General features: G+C 46.9%; 1 protein-coding gene across 3 annotated transcripts in view; it reads right to left on the minus strand.

The window, feature by feature from the left end:
- The window catches only part of HAUS7 (HAUS augmin like complex subunit 7), a 100113-nt gene that overhangs the window by 66052 nt on the left and 14495 nt on the right, over positions 1-19566 (minus strand). For 2 of the 3 annotated variants that reach the window (XM_069209377.1, XM_069209379.1), the window contains exons 2-3: positions 6607-6722; positions 4233-4300 (exon numbers count right to left, since the gene is read on the minus strand). In XM_069209377.1, the coding sequence (XP_069065478.1) occupies positions 4233-4300; positions 6607-6722 (184 nt within the window). Of the gene's footprint in view, positions 1-4232; positions 4301-6606; positions 6723-7973; positions 8377-19566 lie in introns of those variants that run through there. The other variant, XM_069209378.1, reaches the window with a different exon arrangement.

The raw sequence follows: 19566 nt of genomic DNA on the forward strand, positions 1-19566 counted from the left end.
CCAGCGCCAGATCTCCTTCCTTAAAACTGTGCAATTGTTCCCTAATTGGCCATACCTTCGGCATCCTTGTAAGTCCCTAATAAAATGCCCCTGGTACCTAGGGCTTGGGTACCAAAGGGGGTCCCAAGGGATGCAGCATTTATTGTGTCACCCTCAGGGACCCCTCACCTACCAGGCTGCCGTTGCAGGCTGCGTGTCTTGGTGCAGCTAAGAGTGAAAACACAACATGGCACACCATGTCCCCTAACACTACATGCAATATATGTAGGTCACCCCAAAGCAGGCCTTACAGCCCTAAGGCACCATGCATTATATTATATGCTAGGAGATGTCTGCAAGAGCAGATACGCTCCTGCTATGTCTTTCTCGACTCAGATATAGCGAGTGAACAGGGAAGCCATTTTAAGTGCATGTGCTGGACACTGGCCAATAGGAGTTGTCCATCTACATGATGGCTTCACAGAAAATATGGATGTTTGGTTTCAAACATCTCATATTAAATAACCCTCACTGATGGATGTGATGGGTTTATTAATACATGCACTCGGGGGCACCTCAGAGGTGCCATCTGAAAATTCTACCTTTGCTCGTGTGCTTGCTGACTAGTTCTAACCAGCCTGTCATCACCAGACCGGTTTCGGACCACCAAGGTTCAGAGCCTTGGCTCTTGGATGAACAGGAACGAAACCTGCTCTGGCAGGGGTGTTAGCACACCCCTCCCAACAGGATGATCTGCAAATCTCATTCCAAGACAGGGGGCTTCAAAGAAGCCCTTGGTATGCAGATCTGGCTTCCCTCAAAATAAAGGATACCAATCCCCCTGCCCCACAGTCCATTTGGCACATGGGCAGGCAGGAAAATTAGTCAGAGAGGCATTCCCACCCCTAGGGTGAGCTGCCTGATGTAGACACCACTTTAAAGCCTGCCACCCTGGTGATGGCAGAACTAGGAACTATGGGACAGGGTTATGCCCACTTACCACAGGAAGTGGTTATATAGGGGATGACCTGACCCCAGGGAAAAGTAGCCCACTGGCTACTATCCTACACCTGAAAGCCCCTAAATTTGGTATTTAGAGGAGCCCCTGGCACCAGGAAATCAGATCTTGCTGACCTGAAAAAGAAGGACACTCCAGAGACACAAAAAGGTAAGAACTGAAGACCACTGACTACTTGGTGCCAACCATACCAGCTGACTTCGACAACTGAGAGAAAGACGCCTTGTCTTCCAGCTGCTAAATCTTCCAAAAGCCTGGGAAGATTGTCAGCCTTCACCCCAGCACAAGGAGCTCCAGTGGAGTAGCACAGCCGCTTCCTTGAATCTTGAAGGCACCTTAGAAACACTGAAGAGGACTCCGCACGTCCAACACCTGGCGCTGGACAGCACCACTGCACCCGTGCCCCTATCCAGAGGTGAAGTGGGACAACGGTACCAGTGTGATCCCCAGCCTCTCCAGAGACAAAGTCCATTGTAGGTCTTCCCACTGCGACCTTCACATCGTCGGCTCGAGCCTCTTTGTGCAGCCCCACCACGACTGCCTCCGGAGATAAAAACCAGACAGTCAACTGCACCTCTGCGTCTGTCCGCCCCGGACCAAGGAGAAGGGGACCACTGGTGTCCTTACTTCCCTGAGCTTTGAGAGATCCGAGTTACTGGTTCGGTAGGAATGGGTTCCCAGTCAACGTCTGCAGCCTCTTTCTGCAGGCCCCTCTACCGCGACCGGTGACGGAAACACGATGGTCCCTTGCACCTCTGCACTTGGCCGCCCTGGATCGAGGAGAAGAAGGCAACTGGTGTCCCTTCATCCCCGACCACCGCACAAACTGAACTCCTTTGCTGGTCCACCCAGACTGCACTCCCAGTCCCTGCCTGCAGTGCCTTTCTGACTGGACTGATCCCAATTGTCTTAAACGGGGCACCCAATGCTGAACTACACCTCTGTAAGCGGCTGCCTCAGTGCCGCCTGCGGGACCTGTTGGTGTGGCCTAGTACCCTGCTCCATACTCATCCTAAATCTGGAAGATTGGTCCTGTAAATCACTGCTGAGTACCTGTATGTCATATTTGTTTTTCCTCTATAGGATAACATTGCAGCTTCAGAAAATTGCTCTAAGTGTCAACTTTTCAAAACTGTAAGAATTTCTATTGCAAAATGTACTTACCTGACAGTTTTGATTCTGCTGCCTAAACATATATAAAGATACTTGATATTTTTGTAAAATTGGTGTTGATCTCCTTCTTAAGTCATGTGTCTAATTTATTGACTGCGTGCCTACTGTAGATGTCCAACACTCCTCTCTGATAAGCCTAAGGCTGCTCGACCACACTACCCCCTAAAAGAGCACCTTGGGATTGCTACAGCAAGCCCTTGTCAACTGGTACGAGAGCCCCTGGACTCTTTGCACAGTATATCTCATTTTGGTACACCATATGTAGAGCCTGCTTCCTACAATGCCCATATGTGGGTCCTTTGCCCGCTCACCCACAGAATCTAAAATATAACTCACTGACAAGACCAAATCCAGTCTGGGGTTGCTTGTGTTCCTTACTGAGGGGGCCTTGCCTGGCAGCTTGCGATGGGCTCTTCCTATGGGAAGCAGGGTCAGAACTGGTTTGCATAACGTGGGCTTCTGTCTAGAGTGGCACAGTGGGTGAAAACCATGACTTGGAATGCTACGTAGAGCAATCGTCAGTGGCTCAAATTATTTGCAAGCATTATTTCCAACATCTTTGGTGTGCCTGCTTTGTCATTTGGTTCTGCCCAACTTTAACATCTCCTTCTAACTGTGCATCCTACACTAAAGTCATAGCCCAAAATAGCACTATTTATCCAGGATAGGTTTTCACCATGTACCCTGTAAGTGGGGCTACATCCAGTTTTCATAACACACACTAGAAAGGTTTTCTACCCAATCTCCATATTTTAACACCTCATCATTAATTCTGGCCAACTGGAGTAATCATGAATGACGTTTGGTGAACCAGTGTAGAGAGGACTTAAAACACCGCTGGCAACACTCCGGGCCTCATATGGGACTGGGATCTGTACTGTTAATTTATCATTTATGTAGTGCATGTAACTTCTCACTCCAGAGTTTACGTGTGGTTGCCGTTTGCTTAATGAACACTCCTTTGGAGACAGTGCAACCAGTCACATCTTTTTCTTTCATATGTCCAAGTTTACGCTGCAGTCTTGACGAGTATTCCAGAGATCACTCTGCGGGGAAGCAGCCATGTTTGCAGGGTAGTATGTTATAATAATTCTAATAATAATGAGTACTTATGGAGCACAGACCAGAATGTCTATTAGTACTCACTAGGCAAGACCCAACAAAACCTAGTTATTTTCTTGCTCTCAAAGTATTCAAATGGAGACTGCCCTTCCAGGATCAGACATGTAAACTACATGTGTGTGGATGGGTGCATATGCCACTGGGCTATCAGTCAGGACGCTTGCTCAGCTCACTGGCTTCCACAGTTTTCCTCTCTGCTTTTGGGAGCAGGTTTTGTTCTAGAAAAAAAGCATGCGGTTTACCCCCATACCCCTACTTCTGTTCTGTAGGAAGCCCAAACGCATGGAGTATCGGTGTGTAGTCCTGGGCTAGTTTGAACTGTGGCATCTTCAGGACAAAGACCTACTTTACATGGCACAACATCAATCACTAACACTTTTAGCCTGGAAATGCTAAGCACACTGATGCTAACCACTGTATTACCATTCAAAGATTACACTTAAAGCTAGGCAGCTGTGAGGACCAGTGCATAAATCCTCAAATTTGGAAAGAACGTTGAGTAGTGCTTAATTTGTATTAAACAAAAAACAAAACAAAAAAAAAAAAATGCCAGAGCTCTCGTTACGCCAGGGCTCCCGTCAGGAGGCCACTGCAGCTTGGACCACCAATTGCCCCTGCGACTGCTTCCAACGACAGTACCAACAACTGCGAACCATCACACTCCTCCAAGTGCGATAATTCAGACTATTCCAGGCCCACAAAGTTATAAGAATGTCTTGGGCGGCAGGTACTAGCCATTTGTAATGTACACTGAAGTAATAAACAACTGTTGCTCTGCTCATCTCTGAATTAAACAAACAGCACCTCCATGTGGCTGACCATCATAAGTGCCAGGCTTGACAATTAAGTGTCAGTGTTGAGCTCTGGAAACCACAGGCTCAAATTAAGCACTGACATTGAGGTCTGCCAGGTCTCTGGAAGGGAGAATGAGAAGGCATACCTTTAATTTTAACTTGGCTCTGAGACTCCTTCAGACAAGAAAACTGATCCTGGAGTGGTGGGCAAATCCTGCAACAAGGGAAAGGCATTATGTTACGAGAGAGAGAGGGTGCATCGAACTGAAGAGGAGAAGGAGCTGTGTTAGGAGAGACACACACACAGGGAGATGGCAGAGCTATCTGTGTGAAAAAAGGAAGAGCAAACAAGATAGGTGGGAGAAGAGCAATAAATGATGGAGAGAAGAGACAGAGTCCCATGTTCCTAGGAGAAGAAAAAGCATAAGCAAGCAACAAGAGTGTGATAGGGTGATAAGGGTGCCTCTTACTAGAAAACAAGCAACCAATACCACAACAGTGAGCAGGACAGACGTGTGCTGCAAGAAGCGACTTACAACTTGTAAAGAGTGACAACTTGCACTGTGCAACAAGAGATGACTCTCTGCTATGAAAGCACACTCACAATGAACAGTGAAACAGGACTTCCACCATGTAACGAGAGCAAACCTGCACTGTGCTACAAAATGGACTCACACTGAACAGTAAGATGGACTTGCACTTGTGAAGCAACAACAGATTTGTACCATGGTACAAGATGAGACTTGCACCATGCTATAAGAACTGCATCCTGATCAAAAGCAGACCCGCACGGCGCTACATGAGAAGACCTGCACTGAGATACAAGAGTTGACCCGCCCTGCGCTACGAGAGCAGACACGCACACCCACACCGCGCTACGAGAGCAGACCCGCTGCACCGCGGTTAGAGTCACACAAACAAACTGAAGCAGAGGCTATAAGTTGGGGGAAGGAGTGTAGGCAAAGGAAAAGAGATAATAGTTTGAACACAGAATAGCAGTATCTTTGCAGGGTCTCGGGTAAACTTAGCAGTCTGAAGGGTTGTTTTAGAGGAGAAAAAAAGAAGATGCGCTATTGAGGTGATTAACAATAAAAACCTCTCTGACAGCAAAACACTTTCAGTATGACGCTGTGTCCTAAAAGCTTTCTACACGAATGACATTACAAAAGGTCCTGAGACAGACTGACACTGTTGTGATTAAGGTGAATAGTTCAGAGACAAACACCTTTCTTAAACAACTATGGTGCCATTTGATAAATCTCCAAACAAATTTGCAAAACAAAACATTTGCTAAATTAATGTAATGTTTTAATGAAGATTTTTGGTAGGATGGGGAGCACAGATTTATAGAAGCAGTTCAAAAAGTATGTTTCCCATAGGAAATCTTTCAGAAAAGCAGAGAAATCTACTACATAAAAATGGATTGAACCTGTAAGGAAAGGCTTTGTACAAATGGTGAACATGAAATCCTTTTGCAGTTTGGTTTTCATCTATAAAATATTTTTGAGACATTCAAAAAGTGTTTTATATCACTAATTTGAGAGTTTATTTACAATTGAAGTAAAAAAAAAGAAATTAAAAAAAAAAAAAAAAAAAAAAAAAAAAAAAAAGGAGTGCCTGTCCATGGCTCTTTTCCTTGTGAAGTTGGAGAAACACGACTGTTAAAAAAAAAAAAAAAAAAAAACACACATTAGATGCGCCAATTTGGGTCCTTCCTTTAAAGTTAGAATGACAAAGAAATGCAGGGGACTTGTATTTAAACCATTACTTTTAAAATAGGATTCCAGGATGAGGGCACGATAATTAGGCACCATGCCCTGACCCCATAAACCAGGGGAACCACATTCTCAGAGTTTATAGAAGGAGACCGAGAACACCGAAGCGACAAATGGTGTGATGGAGGCAAGTTTCATTAGAAGGAATAGAGTTTGCATGCACAGGGCCTTACTCAGGTGCAACCGGTGTCATTATATTCAAGAAACCATAACAGACACTACTTGTGAGAAAATGTAGGCCAACAAGGAAGCTCCAAAGCACACAATCACCCAAAATTCGTCCTCAGGGGCACAGAGAGATAACAGCCTCAGAGAGGAGTTTATGAGCTTGCCACCAAAGCCACTGAGGTGTGTTAAACAGAAAGTGGCCTCTTGCTGCAGGGAGAGCCACCAACACAAACGAGTGCAAGTCTAGACTGACTCTCTTACTGATTCAGTCTAGAGCCCAGGGTCCTATTTCTGAATTATGAGATCCCTCTATAGTGCGTGAGGCTATGTTCATCCTACACAAATTCACAAATAAAATGTTGATAAGCTCTACAGATCCAGCTCCACCCCACACTTTGACAATGGACCACGGCACCACCCCATTCCACCCACCCTCTGACTGTGTGAGCTACAACTGCCTTTGACTATGCAAAGATCTACCCTGAGATCTTATGGTGCACAGATCCACCTTACCCTTTGACCAGACACAGAGCCACCCCAGTTTCTGACCATGCACCGATATATCCTGGAGTCTTACCGTGTGCAGATCCACTCCAGGATGTCGAGGCGGTGCACTGATGGGGTGCAGAACAGCTCCAACATGGTCTCTGGCTCTGTTAGGTAGAGGCCCTCTACAGGTGGACACTCCAACTCCTGCAACATGAAGAACAGTTTGTAAGTCATGGAACCTTACACTTTCAATTACCATGCCTACACTATTTTGTTTTGCACACCCAGAGGCTATAGCTCACATAGGCATGCCTCGGCTATCGCCCTCCATCGATCAACTATTACATTTTTTTTTTTTTTTTTAAATAGACTCCCTGCACTCCCGTAGTGGCAACATTTCTACATGTGTAAACCCGCACCCAGGAATAATTAAAACTTAGATCACTTGTATATGAAAGCAACTTCCAAGAGAGGCAGGGCTGACTTGTATAGCTCTGATCTGAGCTTAAAAAGACTGAAGCAGTTTGGCAAAGGAGTTTCAAGAAGGCAGCAAAAGGGACAGTGCACGACTGCTCTTCACTCACAGTCAACTATAACCTAGTGGCAAATGTGGGCGTCCTACCTGGGTCACAGTCTGGTATGGCAGAGGAGCGTACTGGTCAGGTACTTAGAAGGTGAGGAAAGTTTGCGCCATGTCACCACTCTGGCAAGGCACTTGGGCTCACACAATGTATGTTAACATTTTATCTCGAACGTTATCCTTCTTTAGCAAAGAATTGCAGTGCAGGTGAAAAAGAACTGGTACACCGCTTCTGACCAACAATATCAGGAGTGGTAGTGGCGATGGGGTCTATAAAAAGAACTGCCTGGGTTTGACATCACTAATAGTGGTTTATTGCGGTGTACCAAGCAGTTGGGGGGGAAACAACTTATATATTTGAAAAACGTTGCGAGGTTGAGGAATTAGGGGTTTCCTGTTCATACAAGGTTTTTATTTGATCCTTTAGCTGCTGTCCTTTCTGGCCACTGGTGGATGCTACGTGATGGCTCATCACCTTGGCTATTCCAACCATCCCTCTTAAAGCTTATGATCCGTTCTGCTCATCATTCGGATTTCTGCAATGAACCTCTGGCTTCCTTTATGGTTCTGCAGTACAGCTAAGCGGCATGTGCTAGAGTTGGCTGCCCATAGGAAGCCCTCATTACAAATACTCTTTGCAGCTGCAAGTCACAGAATCACCTAGGCCCAGAGCTGTACAATGCAAGCACCATCAGTGCCTTCAGACCCCAATAAAATAGTGAAGCACTAGAAAACAGGGGTTAAGGAAAGGCAATTTACTATATTCATTCACTGCAGACTTTAACGCTCTCTGTTACAACCATGTAAGGTGTAGTAATTAGACTAAGAAGGTAAAACGTGGACAATACATTGACATTAGGATCACTACTGCTTACTGTGCATAAGGAATATTGTCCTGCAGACTCTTAATTCAGCTGCCTCCACAAATCAGTGTGCTCCAAAGGTTCCCAAAGTGGGCTGGTAAGACAACAACAGGCCAAAAAAGGTGCAGCGAGGTACGACGGGGGTCCTGGTGAAAGCCAGTGGATCATACAGCTCCCATATGAAGATCTGAAGCTCAGGCCTTCTTCTCCTCAAAGTAGCACCATAACAGGACCGGGCTCACAGATCTGCAAATAGGATAGACAAGCAAGCACCTCCCCTCCTTGGAGTAAGACAAAGTTTTCTCCAGTAAGACCCCCCCCAAGCGATCGTGCTTGATCCCAGGACTGATTCTACGTGGTGGTGACCTGTGACTGAAAGCATGAGCTGGGCTTGCAAACTCCTTCAGCCACACCGTAAGTCCGCAATTGCTTGAGTTAGAGCTATTATCGTTGTAAACTCCTAACCGGACTTTTCTTGCCACATAAATTGAAAATTAAAAGTAAAAGAGTTTTACAGAAGCGAGCTGATTCACAGCACCACGGCCGCCATGAGCATCAGCGTGAAGAGACACACAAAAGGAAAAAAGTTCTCTTGCAGTCAAAGTTATCGGCAAAAGTGCAATTAGACATGTAACGGGCGATGGCAAAGGCGGTAACAAAACCTCCCTAAGGAGGAACAAACGTAAGCCATTTACCAATGTCAAAGGATTTTTGAAGGGCAAGCCCACGAACGAGTGGTAATGATGGGCGTGACGTGGGCGTTGTTAAAAGCCCAGATACATACCAACACGTCAGAAAAGCAGCGCATGCGCCCTGCTATGCTCGACCTAGAAAAGGGTGCCCCTGGTCCTAACATTTATGTGACAACCATTTTATAAGACACTTGCCTCAACCTTTAGCACTGTTTATGCTCATCATTGTTCCATAAATCCTCCTTTACAGACATCCAAATGGTCTTTCATCTCTGCCCAGGACATCATAGTGATGGTATCCCGACTGTGTAGTCCTCTATTCAACCTTTTATCGCTAAAGCACTTTTGTTCCTGACACAAGAGGTCCTCCTTTTTATTTTATATGTACCTAGTGCAACATCCTTCATCTGAATGATGTTTTGGTGCCTAATTGCACCAAGGATGCAGGAGGGTTGTGTAAAAATGTTGTCCCAGAACTCTGACAGGAAACTCCAAGTTTTTGAGGCACTGACTAAATTTTATACTTTTGTCATATAGTTTAGATGAAGTTTGTTCCAAAGCGCGACTGTCTGGAGAGCAACTGCTCACCTACCCACTGTGGAGTTTTTGGTCCTGGAATCTCTCTTAAGCCCTGCACATGATGATGGTATTTCTCTTTTTGGGAAGTGCGATTAAATCGGTCTGCTAGAAACACTAGTTAAATATTGCATAAGCTCTGATGTACAAAGCATAAGATATTAAATTCAGGTAGCCTGGTAAGTGGCAACATGTACAGAGTGTTTGTGCCTAAATCAGTCTGGACTATCAGCATAGAGTGGACTGAAAAAGGCCGCGATAGGGATTTGGCATAATCCAGACAGACAATGTGCACAATGCAGATGACGCAGCATCTTTAATGGGGAGGACAGCAAAGAACGTTTTAGGGTCTGCATAGAAAACCACAGATTTGCCATTTGTATGCAATTTGAAGAGAGAAGCCTAGTCGCTAAGCCAGGACAGCAAGGAAAGTGTTTACAGTTGAAACTAGCAGGACCGGAGTGAGTGCCCAGAGATCTTAGTCGCTGTCAAAGCTGGTGTGAGGAGTGGGAGCGCACCGACGCTGGTTGCGCGAGAGGAGTGGGAGCGCACCGACGCTGGCTGCGCGAGAAGAGTGGGAGCGCACCGACCTTGTTTTTTTTAATTTTTTTTTTTAACTAACGTGAACAAACTAGGGCCCAGACACTGTTTGCTTCTGAACTAGCATGAGCAGAGTATGGCCCAGAGAACTTGCTCGCTGTTGAAGTCAGTGTGATGAGTGGTGTGGCGGAGATGTGCTCACTCCTGTAACGATCATGAGAGGAGAGGGGGCACTCAGACCTTACTCACTTGTTCTTTTTCCTTCTTCCTGGCCAGCCCCAAAAAGATGAATTTCGGTTCTGGACAGGCTGTGCTTCATCAAAATCCCACCACAGTCCTGTCTGGCAGGGTTCTACAATATCAGTCCTGAAGGGCCAGATCCATGCAGGGCCTTAAGATAATCACATTTATCTGAATGTGGATATGCTAAAAGTCTGGCATGGATCCAGGCCATCCAGGACCGACACTGGAGAACACTGGACTCCAGTGGAATAGACGACAAAGGAAAACAGAGGTCCCTGTGGCATTTGTATGGCTCCAATTTCGAGCACAGCTGATGCTCATAAGCCTAATCGTATACAGTCCGATCAAAGTTGTGTAGAGCTTTTATTGGCAATTAAATATGGCGGTCAATGCAGAGAGCTCTGACCAGCTTCAGTTAAAACCACTGGGCCAGTGCTGATAAAGGTAGTATTGCAGCTCTTTGCTCTTGTTCCCTGAGAAATTATTATATGCAAAGTACAACTGAGGCGTCCACACTGACCTCATCAATGTGACGCAGGGAGATACAATGAATAACAGTAAAGAATGCAGCTAACATATTCAAAAGGATCAGGGCTCCAACAATGCACCCTTCAACTCAGGCCAGATGCCTCCAGCTGCTACCTCAAGCTCTGGCCTGGCTGCCTGCAGTGAGGTGAACACCATGCTTACCAAGGATGTCCCCTCATCGGCCCCTTCTCTGTGCTTCTGGACAATCCTCTGCCAGGAGGCGGCCACTGGCATGGTTGATCTCTGGCCGCTCTCTATGTATACAAACTCTCTGGTAATCTGCAAACGCACAAGATTCTACGCCACTGGGGCACTACACACATGCCACCATCCAGTACTCTTCTCTGCCTCTAGCCTCTTTCTTAGACCTTGCCTGCAGACCGCTTTAGCTGTCTGTTATTGAAGACCCATTATCTACATACAATGCCAATAACTTTTCACCCTGTGGACGGATTTGCCTGAAACCAGACAGTCTACTTAGCTAAATTTCAACACACCACATTTTGTGAAAACACATCTACGGTGGAAAAAAAGTTAATGGGGGTGAAAAACAAGTGATTTCCCCATTTTAGCTCCCAGAGGAAGTTTTGCGGCAAGACAGAAAAAAAAGACACCGTTTGGATTTAAACCACACTTGGCATGAAAGTAGAACTTTGCTCACAAAGCATGCTTTCTTTGGTGCACATCTGTTCAGTAGATCTGAGGTATTAACAAAGTGGCCAAGCAGCATTTAAAGGTTGAAATCTTTTGTAGAAGTCTGCATTTTCAGTTGCTAAGTCATGACTCACAAATCATGTCACATTTTGATTTTTTTACAACTGTGATTAGCTGGATTAAAGATCAGTTTTTTCCACCATCTTCAAACTCGTAAATTGGCTTAGCCTCACACATTTCGCAATGTGTGAAAACAAAATTCCACTTCCACCGTGGGCCAAACCCAAAGGTAACACACCCCAGTGTAGTGGTCAGGAGTACCTAGATGCAGGGAAAATACACAGCACTCCTGTGAAAAAAACAGGGCAGGATTCACGAGTTAAAGGAAACTTCTGAGCACGCCAGCAACCATTTAGGTGCTGGATTTGCCTGCCACTTTGTGCCGGACTTGCGAGTTACTTCTGACTAGTGACTTTCAGACAGTGGGGAAAAAAATACCTTTGCTTGTGTAGTAGGAAGTGGAGGTAGGGCACAGGGGCTGGCTAGAAGGACGTGCAGTCTGGAATGGGTGGCCAGGGCATGATGAGCGCAGGGCCTGGCCATAGTCCAGCCCTGCGGCTAAACCCCACTGGGTCGAGCCACAGACTGCGTGTAGGTTTTGGGGGGTTGGGCGCCCAACCCCTACTACGCTCAGCATTATATAAAATGAACTAAAAAAATATATATATATACAGTTAAAAACAGCATTATGGTTCTGCCTCAAAACTGAAATTTGTCAATTATGGTTATGAATGCACACAACACATGCCTTAACTCACACAGGGATGTGGAATTCCTATCGCCCAACGCCATCTTGTTTGGGGTCAAGGGCAACAAGTTTTTATGTTTACTTTGTCCTTGGGACAAGTAGGCCCAACCCCCTGCAGCACAAACCCTTTGGCTGCCTGTTTACAGAGAGTTGAACTCTCTGCAGTTGAGGTAATATGTTTCCAAAAGATAATGCTGTTCGAACTTGTATTTATGGTTCATTATTTGAAAGCCTTCATTATTAGGGTGCATGCTGTAAATAAATGTTTTAAGGTCACACTTCACTACTGACGTTGGTTCCAGTACAAAAAAAAAAAAAACGTGTACACACATTTTTGAAACGTTTAGGCTAAGAGGCTAAGTATAATGCTTCCAGAATGCTCTCTGATTATATGCAAATGAAGTGTCATTTAGTAAAATGTGTTGATGCATGCTAGTATTTCCCAAAAATATTTCTAATGGAAAATCAGTGTAACCATTTTCAACATGATTATGGGAAGCATGAAAATAAACAAACACTGACAAAGCCAACTGATCTGACATATTTTTATAAGTCTTTTAGTTTCATCAATGCGTGTCTTATTTTGACATGGCTTTTGTAACACTTTATTGTTGTGGGAGCTACCAGGCCCTCAACATTGTAACAAACATTGGCAAAAAAAAACGAAAAAGTTTTTGAACTCTTAAAGCACACGTTGCCACCAGCGGCATAACAAAGGCCCCGCAGCCGCCCTCCAGGGGGCCCCGTCAGCACAGCACCTGCCCTGAGTGAGTCTGGAGAGGGGGCTCCTCCATGTTCTTTGCAAAGGGGCACCCTCCAGTTTCGTTACGTCACTGATTGCCACTGTAGTTCCTGACACTGAACAAAACTACTTTGTGTGGCAATATGCTCCTTGTGGAAGAGCAGAATGCGATCACTCACAGTAAAGCCAGCCGAAAGAGAGAGAAATAGAAGTTTAATAAAAACAAAATGTCTTTGTTAACACCAGACCTAATTAGGGACCAAGACCCACATGTAGGTAGCTTTTTGCATGTCGCAAACAGCGACTTTCGCTGTTTGCGACATGCAAAAAGCACATTGCGATGCAAAACCCAGTTTTGCGATTCAGTAACCTGGTTACCGAATCACAAAACAGGTTTGCGACTCGCAATTAGTAAGGGGTGTTCCCTTCCTAATTGCAACTCGCAGTGCAATGTAGGATTGTTTTGTGACCGGGGGCGCACACCAATCGCAGTTTGCACCCATTTCAAATGGGTGCCAACACTTTCGCAAAAGTGAAGGGATCTCCATGGGACCCCTTCCCCATTGAGAATGTCACTGTAAACATTTTTTCAGAGCAGGCAGTGGTCCTGCTCTGAAAAAATGAAACGAAAACGTTTCATTTTTCGTTTTTGTTATGCATCTCGTTTTCCTTTAAGGAAAACGGGCTGCATTACAAAAAACCCCCCAAAAAACTGCTTTATTGAAAAGCAGTCACAGACATGGTGGTCTGCGGTCTCCAGCAGGCCACCATTCGTGAGGGGGTCGCAAATTGCGACCCACCTCATGATTATTCATGATGTGGGCATTTGCGAAGCCCTTGCGAATCACATATGGTGTCAAGGACACCATCCTACATTCGGATTTGCGACTCGCAATTTGCAGGTCACAAATCTGAACCTACCTACTTGTGGCCCCAAATTCTTAAAGAAAGTCACAAAAGTGCACCCATGGTATATGTCGTACCCCTATAAAATATTTGTGAACTGGATTTTAGCGTGGGTAAATACGATGTGTAGATTTGCTCATGTGAAAATCTATTGAGCATCTGCAAGTTCATTTTCCCTCCAGCCACTTTCTTCCCAACCCTGGAAGAAGTTCTAATTCTGCCATTGTCAGGAGTAAATGTCCAACCTTTCTTATTATGGGAAAATATTAGAGAGAAGCTGGTAAAAATCTTTAAAACATGCAGGTTAGTAGGTTTGCAGACTCAAAGGCATTCCAGCCCTGGAACTATTGCTTACTGCTTCCTCCAGCCCCAGTATGCAGATCTGCAGAAAGGTGGCAAAATAAGGAAATTGCTACAGTAGGGATTGAAACTCCAAGTATTCAAGCCCTACTATGGTAGTAGCCCTGGCATAATCAGAGAGGCTATTAATTGCTGCCATAATTTGTCGCCACACTACATGGCACCAAAGGGACAAGTAGATCTTTTTACAGGACAAGTAGATTTGAGAAGCAACCTGTCCCCTGGACAAGTAGATATTTTAATAAATTCCACACCCCTGCTCACAGTATCCACTGTTCACAAAACATCTATTTGCCAAGGGCACAAATACACAAAACAGTTAACAGGAGAACATCATGGTATATATTGTGAGTTATGGGGTTTGTTGTGTGCCTAAAAGGGCCCTGTTGCACGCTACATAGTAGCAATGGACATGTGGGAAAGGGAAGAAGATGCCCAAAAGCACATTCACACAAACATGAGGTTTGTACGGTGTTGGAAGCGAGTATCACTGGGAGGAAGGTTCCTGCCCCGAGAAATACATGAGCTTATAGGACTGTGGTGGAGAGGTAGTATCTCAGCCCGGAAGGAGAGATTCTTCCTGCTTCCAATGACACAGGGTTGGTAGCCAGTGGGCAAGACATGGAGTACCTCCTTATACAAGCTGAACTAGAAATCAGTGGCGAGACAGCCATGGCTGTGTAGGGTGACAGAAGCAAGGTGCTGGATGTCCACTTGGCAATGATTGGACCCGACGTCTACATGACTTGAACCACGTCAGGATGCACATCAGTCTCAGAAGGAGACTGGGACCATTCCAGATTTGCCTAGACCAGAACAAAGTAATAAGTGGATCAGGGCACACTCTGAGAAGGCACCCATCATCCCTACTCATGATAGAGAAGACAATGGGACACTAAAGTGGACCACGTTTTGGAGTCTGGGTCACAGCTAGAGTTGCAAGGGTTATTAGCTGTGCTGGAGGACCTACATGGCAGAGGTTTCATGCCCTATGCTTGTTGGACCTTCCAAGGAGTCCAGGAACACGTCAACACTGAAGTAGTCCATAGGCATTACTGTAGGAAGATGGCTCTTTATATAGTGGACCGAAAAGATGCACACCATGTAATGAGTCCAAGCAAACCCCCAAGGAATCACAGAGGCACAAATGACATCCCAAGTGCTCTCTTCTGTGGTACTGTAGGCAAGCAGTTAGGCATATCAGAGGGTGGTGCTAAGCATGTAAAGCACACATAGGGAGTAAGCGAGACTCACACTCAAAGAAATCTGACACCAATTTATAAACGTTTCATGTACTTTTATATAAATTTAGATACCAAGATCACTGGATTGAAGTGAGTAATTTTCGAGTTATGAATTTTTACAGTTTTCAAGGTCAACAATTAATTTTTCTGAAACTGCAATGTTACTCTATGGGAGAGAAAACATACATGGCAAACAGCAAATCCATAGCAACTTACAGGTCTGTTCTCCAGGACTTAAAGTTATATAGGGCAGAGTTCTAGGTCACACCAACATGTCATCTAGGGCGACCAGGTGCAGTTCAGTGTCGGGTGCCCTGTGTAAGTCAATGGGGATTAGTCCGGTCAGAAAAATGCTGCAGGGGTGGACTGAAAGTCCAATCTGGGTGAAACACCAAGTGGCTTCAGGTCTTGCGATGCTCGGGCACACCAGTGGTCCTGTTCTCCTTTCTCACGAGGAGCCAGGTGCAGAGGTGGTTAGGACCGTTGAGTCTCCAACACTGCCAGCAGTCGCAGTAGAGAGGACCTTCAGAAGAGGCTACAGGTGTGGACTGAGGGTCCTGTCCGACCAAACCCACAAGTGGGCTCAAGTCTCACAAGTCTCAGGAACGTGGGGATACCAGTGATCTTCTCTTTGGTCCAGGTGCAGAGGTGCATTGAACTTACAAAGAAGGCGGTCACGGTAAGGAAGGGATCTGCTGAAAGAAGCTGCAGACACCATCGAGAAGTCCTCAGTGAGCAAACTCAAGGTTGGCTTCGTCCATGGAGAGCCTGGGAACCATGATGACACCATTGGCCCACTTTAGCTCAGGCTAGGAGACTCGATGCAGCGGTGCTGTCCAGCGTCGGGGTTTGGCGGTCCTTGGTACTCACAGTTCTTCTTTGGTTGCCTGCAGAGGCAGGGAAGCAGCTTCTCTGCTCCAAGGGAGTTCTTCTTGGAGATTTGCGAAGCACTGGCAGCTCTCCCGTTTTTTGGAAGTTGCAGCATCAGGTCAGCTGCTCCTCAAGGGTATGGTGCAGCTGGCAGAGTTGGCACCAAATCAGTTGTGGTTCTCAGCTCCTGGGTCCGGAGGCTTCTTTGCCCATTCCTTCTTTTGTGTCCCGCAAATATCTGAAGGCCTGGTATCAGGGACACCACTAAATACTCAATTTAGGGGCATTATGGGAGTGAAGGGTCATAGCCAAAGGGCTGCTGACCCCTGGGGTCACTACACACCCTAGATGACCACTTCCTTTGGGTAGTGGGCATCATCCTGTCCCAGAATTCCTAATTCCACCACACACAAGATGGTGGAATTTCTAAGGCTGTGTGCATTTCAGGCTGGTCACCCTACGGGTGTATCCAGCCTGTAAGTTTAACACACCTCCTGCATAGCTAGTTTTCCGGCCTGTCCAGAGGCCAAATGGGCCTTGGGGTTGGGAGGGGAGCAATCGGCATCTCCCTTCTGAAGGAAGCTAGGGCTGCATACCAAAGGCGGTGGGCTCCTTTGAAGCCTCCTGCCTTGGAATGCAGATGTGCAGGTCATCCTGTTGGAAGGGGTGTGCAACACCTCTGCCAGAACAGGCTTTGTTCCTGACCTCCTGAGAACAGAGACTCTCACCCTCGGGGTCAAAAATCCATCTGTTGGTGGCAGGCTGGTTACAACTAGTCAGTTAGCACACCAGAAGTTGATAGGTTTTCAGGGGGCACCTCAAAGGTGCCCTCTGGATGCATGTATTAATAAATCCATCACTTTAATAAGTGAGGGTTTATTAATATGAGATGTTTGATACCAAACATTCCTATTTTCAGTGACGCAACACGTAGCTGGGGAACTCGTATTGACAATTGTCCAGCACATGTACTTAAAATGGCTTCCCTGTTTACTTACTATGTCTAAGTATTGACAAATACATAGCAGGGGAATATCGGTCCTTGGAGTTACGTTCACACATGTAATTTAATGCACCCTGCCTTAGGGCCGTAAGGCCTGCTGTAGAGGTGACTTACAAATATTACATGAAGTGTTTAGGGTGCACGGCACACAGGCTGTGTGCCATGTTGTGTTTTCACTTTTTGGAGCACCTTGTCATGCAGTCTGTAATGGCAGTCTGCTTGAGGTTGGTGGTGGGTCCCTTAGAGTAGCACAATGTAAGGAAATGCCTCCTTGGCATGGTTACCCCCTGACTTTTTGCCTTTGCTGATGCTATGTTCTGAATTGAAAGTGTGCTGAGGCCTGCTAACCAGGCCCCAGCACCAGTGTTCTTTCCCTAACCTGTACTTTTGATCCCACAATTGGCACCCCCTGGCATCCAGATAAGTCCCTTGTAACTGGTACCTCTGGTACCAAGGGCCCTGATGCCAGGGAAGGTCTCTAAGGGCTGCAGCAGGTATTATGCCACCCTAGAGACCCCTCACTCAGCCCAGACACACTGCTTACCAGCTTGTGTGTGCTAGTGAGAACAAAATGAGTAAGTCGACATGGCACTCCCCTCAGGGTGCCATGCCAACCTCTCACTGCCTATGCAGTATAGGTAAGACACCCCTCTAGCAGGCCTTACAGCCCTAAGGCAGGGTGCACTATACCATAGGTGAGGGTACCAGTGCATGAGCACTGTGCCCCTACAGTGTCTAAGCAAAACCTTAGACATTGTAAGTGCAGGGTAGCCATAAGAGTATATGGTCTGGGAGTCTGTTTTACACGAACTCCACAGCACCATAATGGCTACACTGAAAACTGGGAAGTTTGGTATCAAACTTCTCAGCACAATAAATGCACACTGATGCCAGTGTACATTTTATTGTAAAATACACCCCAGAGGGCACCTTAGAGGTGCCCCCTGAAACCTTAACCGACTATCTGTATAGGCTGACTGGTTCCAGCAGCCTGCCACAACCGAGACATGTTGCTGGCCCCAGGGGGAGAGTGCCTTTGTCACTCTGAGGCCAGTAACAAAGCCTGCACTGGGTGGAGATGCTAACACCTCCCCCAGGCAGGAGCTGTAACACCTGGCGGTGAGCCTCAAAGGCTCACCCCTTTGTCACAGCACCGCAGGACACTCCAGCTAGTGGAGTTGCCCGCCCCCTCCGGCCCCGGCCCCCACTTTTGGCGGCAAGGCCGGAGAAAATAATGAGAATAACAAGGAGGAGTCACTGGCCAGTCAGGACAGCCCCTAAGGTGTCCTGAGCTGAGGTGACTAACTTTTAGAAATCCTCCATCTTGCAGATGGAGGATTCCCCCAATAGGATTAGGGATGTGACCCCCTCCCCTTGGGAGGAGGCACAAAGAGGGTGTACTCACCCTCAGGGCTAGTAGCCATTGGCTACTAACCCCCCAGACCTAAACACGCCCTTAAATTTAGTATTTAAGGGCTCCCCTGAACCTAAAGATTTAGATTCCTGCAACAACAAGAAGAAGGACTGCCTAGCTGAAAACCCCTGCAGAGGAAGACCAGAAGACAACAACTGCCTTGGCTCCAGAAACTCACCGGCCTGTCATCTGCCTTCCAAAGAACTCTGCTCCAGCGACGCCTTCCAAAGGGACCAGCGACCTCTGAATCCTCTGAGGACTGCCCTGCTTCGACGACAAGAAACTCCCGAGGACAGCGGACCTGCTCCAAAAAGACTGCAACTTTATCCAAAGAAGCAGCTTTAAAGAACCCTGCAATCTCCCCGCAAGAAGCGTGAGACTTGCAACACTGCACCCGGCGACCCCGACTCGGCTGGTGGAGAACCAACACCTCAGGGAGGACCCCCGGACTACTCTACGACTGTGAGTACCAAAACCTGTCCCCCCTGAGCCCCCACAGCGCCGCCTGCAGAGGGAATCCCGAGGCTTCCCCTGACCGCGACTCTCTGAAACCTAAGTCCCGACCCCTGGAAAAGACCCTGCACCCGCAGCCCCCAGGACCGGAAGGACCGGACTTTCACTGCAGAAGTGATCCCCAGGAGTCCCTCTCCCTTGCCCAAGTGGAGGTTTCCCCGAGGAAGCCCCCCCTTGCCTGCCTGCAGCGCTGAAGAGATCCCTTGATCTCTCATTGACTTCCATTGCGAACCCGACGCTTGTTCTAACACTGCACCCGGCCGCCCCGCGCCGCTGAGGGTGAAATTTCTGTGTGGGCTTGTGTCCCCCCCGGTGCCCTACAAAACACCCCTGGTCTGCCCTCCGAAGACGCGGGTACTTACCTGCTGGCAGACTGGAACCGGGGCACCCCCTTCTCTCCATTGAAGCCTATGCGTTTTGGGCACCGCTTTGAACTCTGCACCTGACCGGCCCTGAGCTGCTGGTGTGGTAACTTTGGGGTTGCTCTGAACCCCCAACGGTGGGCTACCTTG

Source organism: Pleurodeles waltl, chromosome 10 (assembly GCF_031143425.1).
Source record: "Pleurodeles waltl isolate 20211129_DDA chromosome 10, aPleWal1.hap1.20221129, whole genome shotgun sequence".
Taxonomy (NCBI): Eukaryota; Metazoa; Chordata; class Amphibia; order Caudata; family Salamandridae; genus Pleurodeles; species Pleurodeles waltl.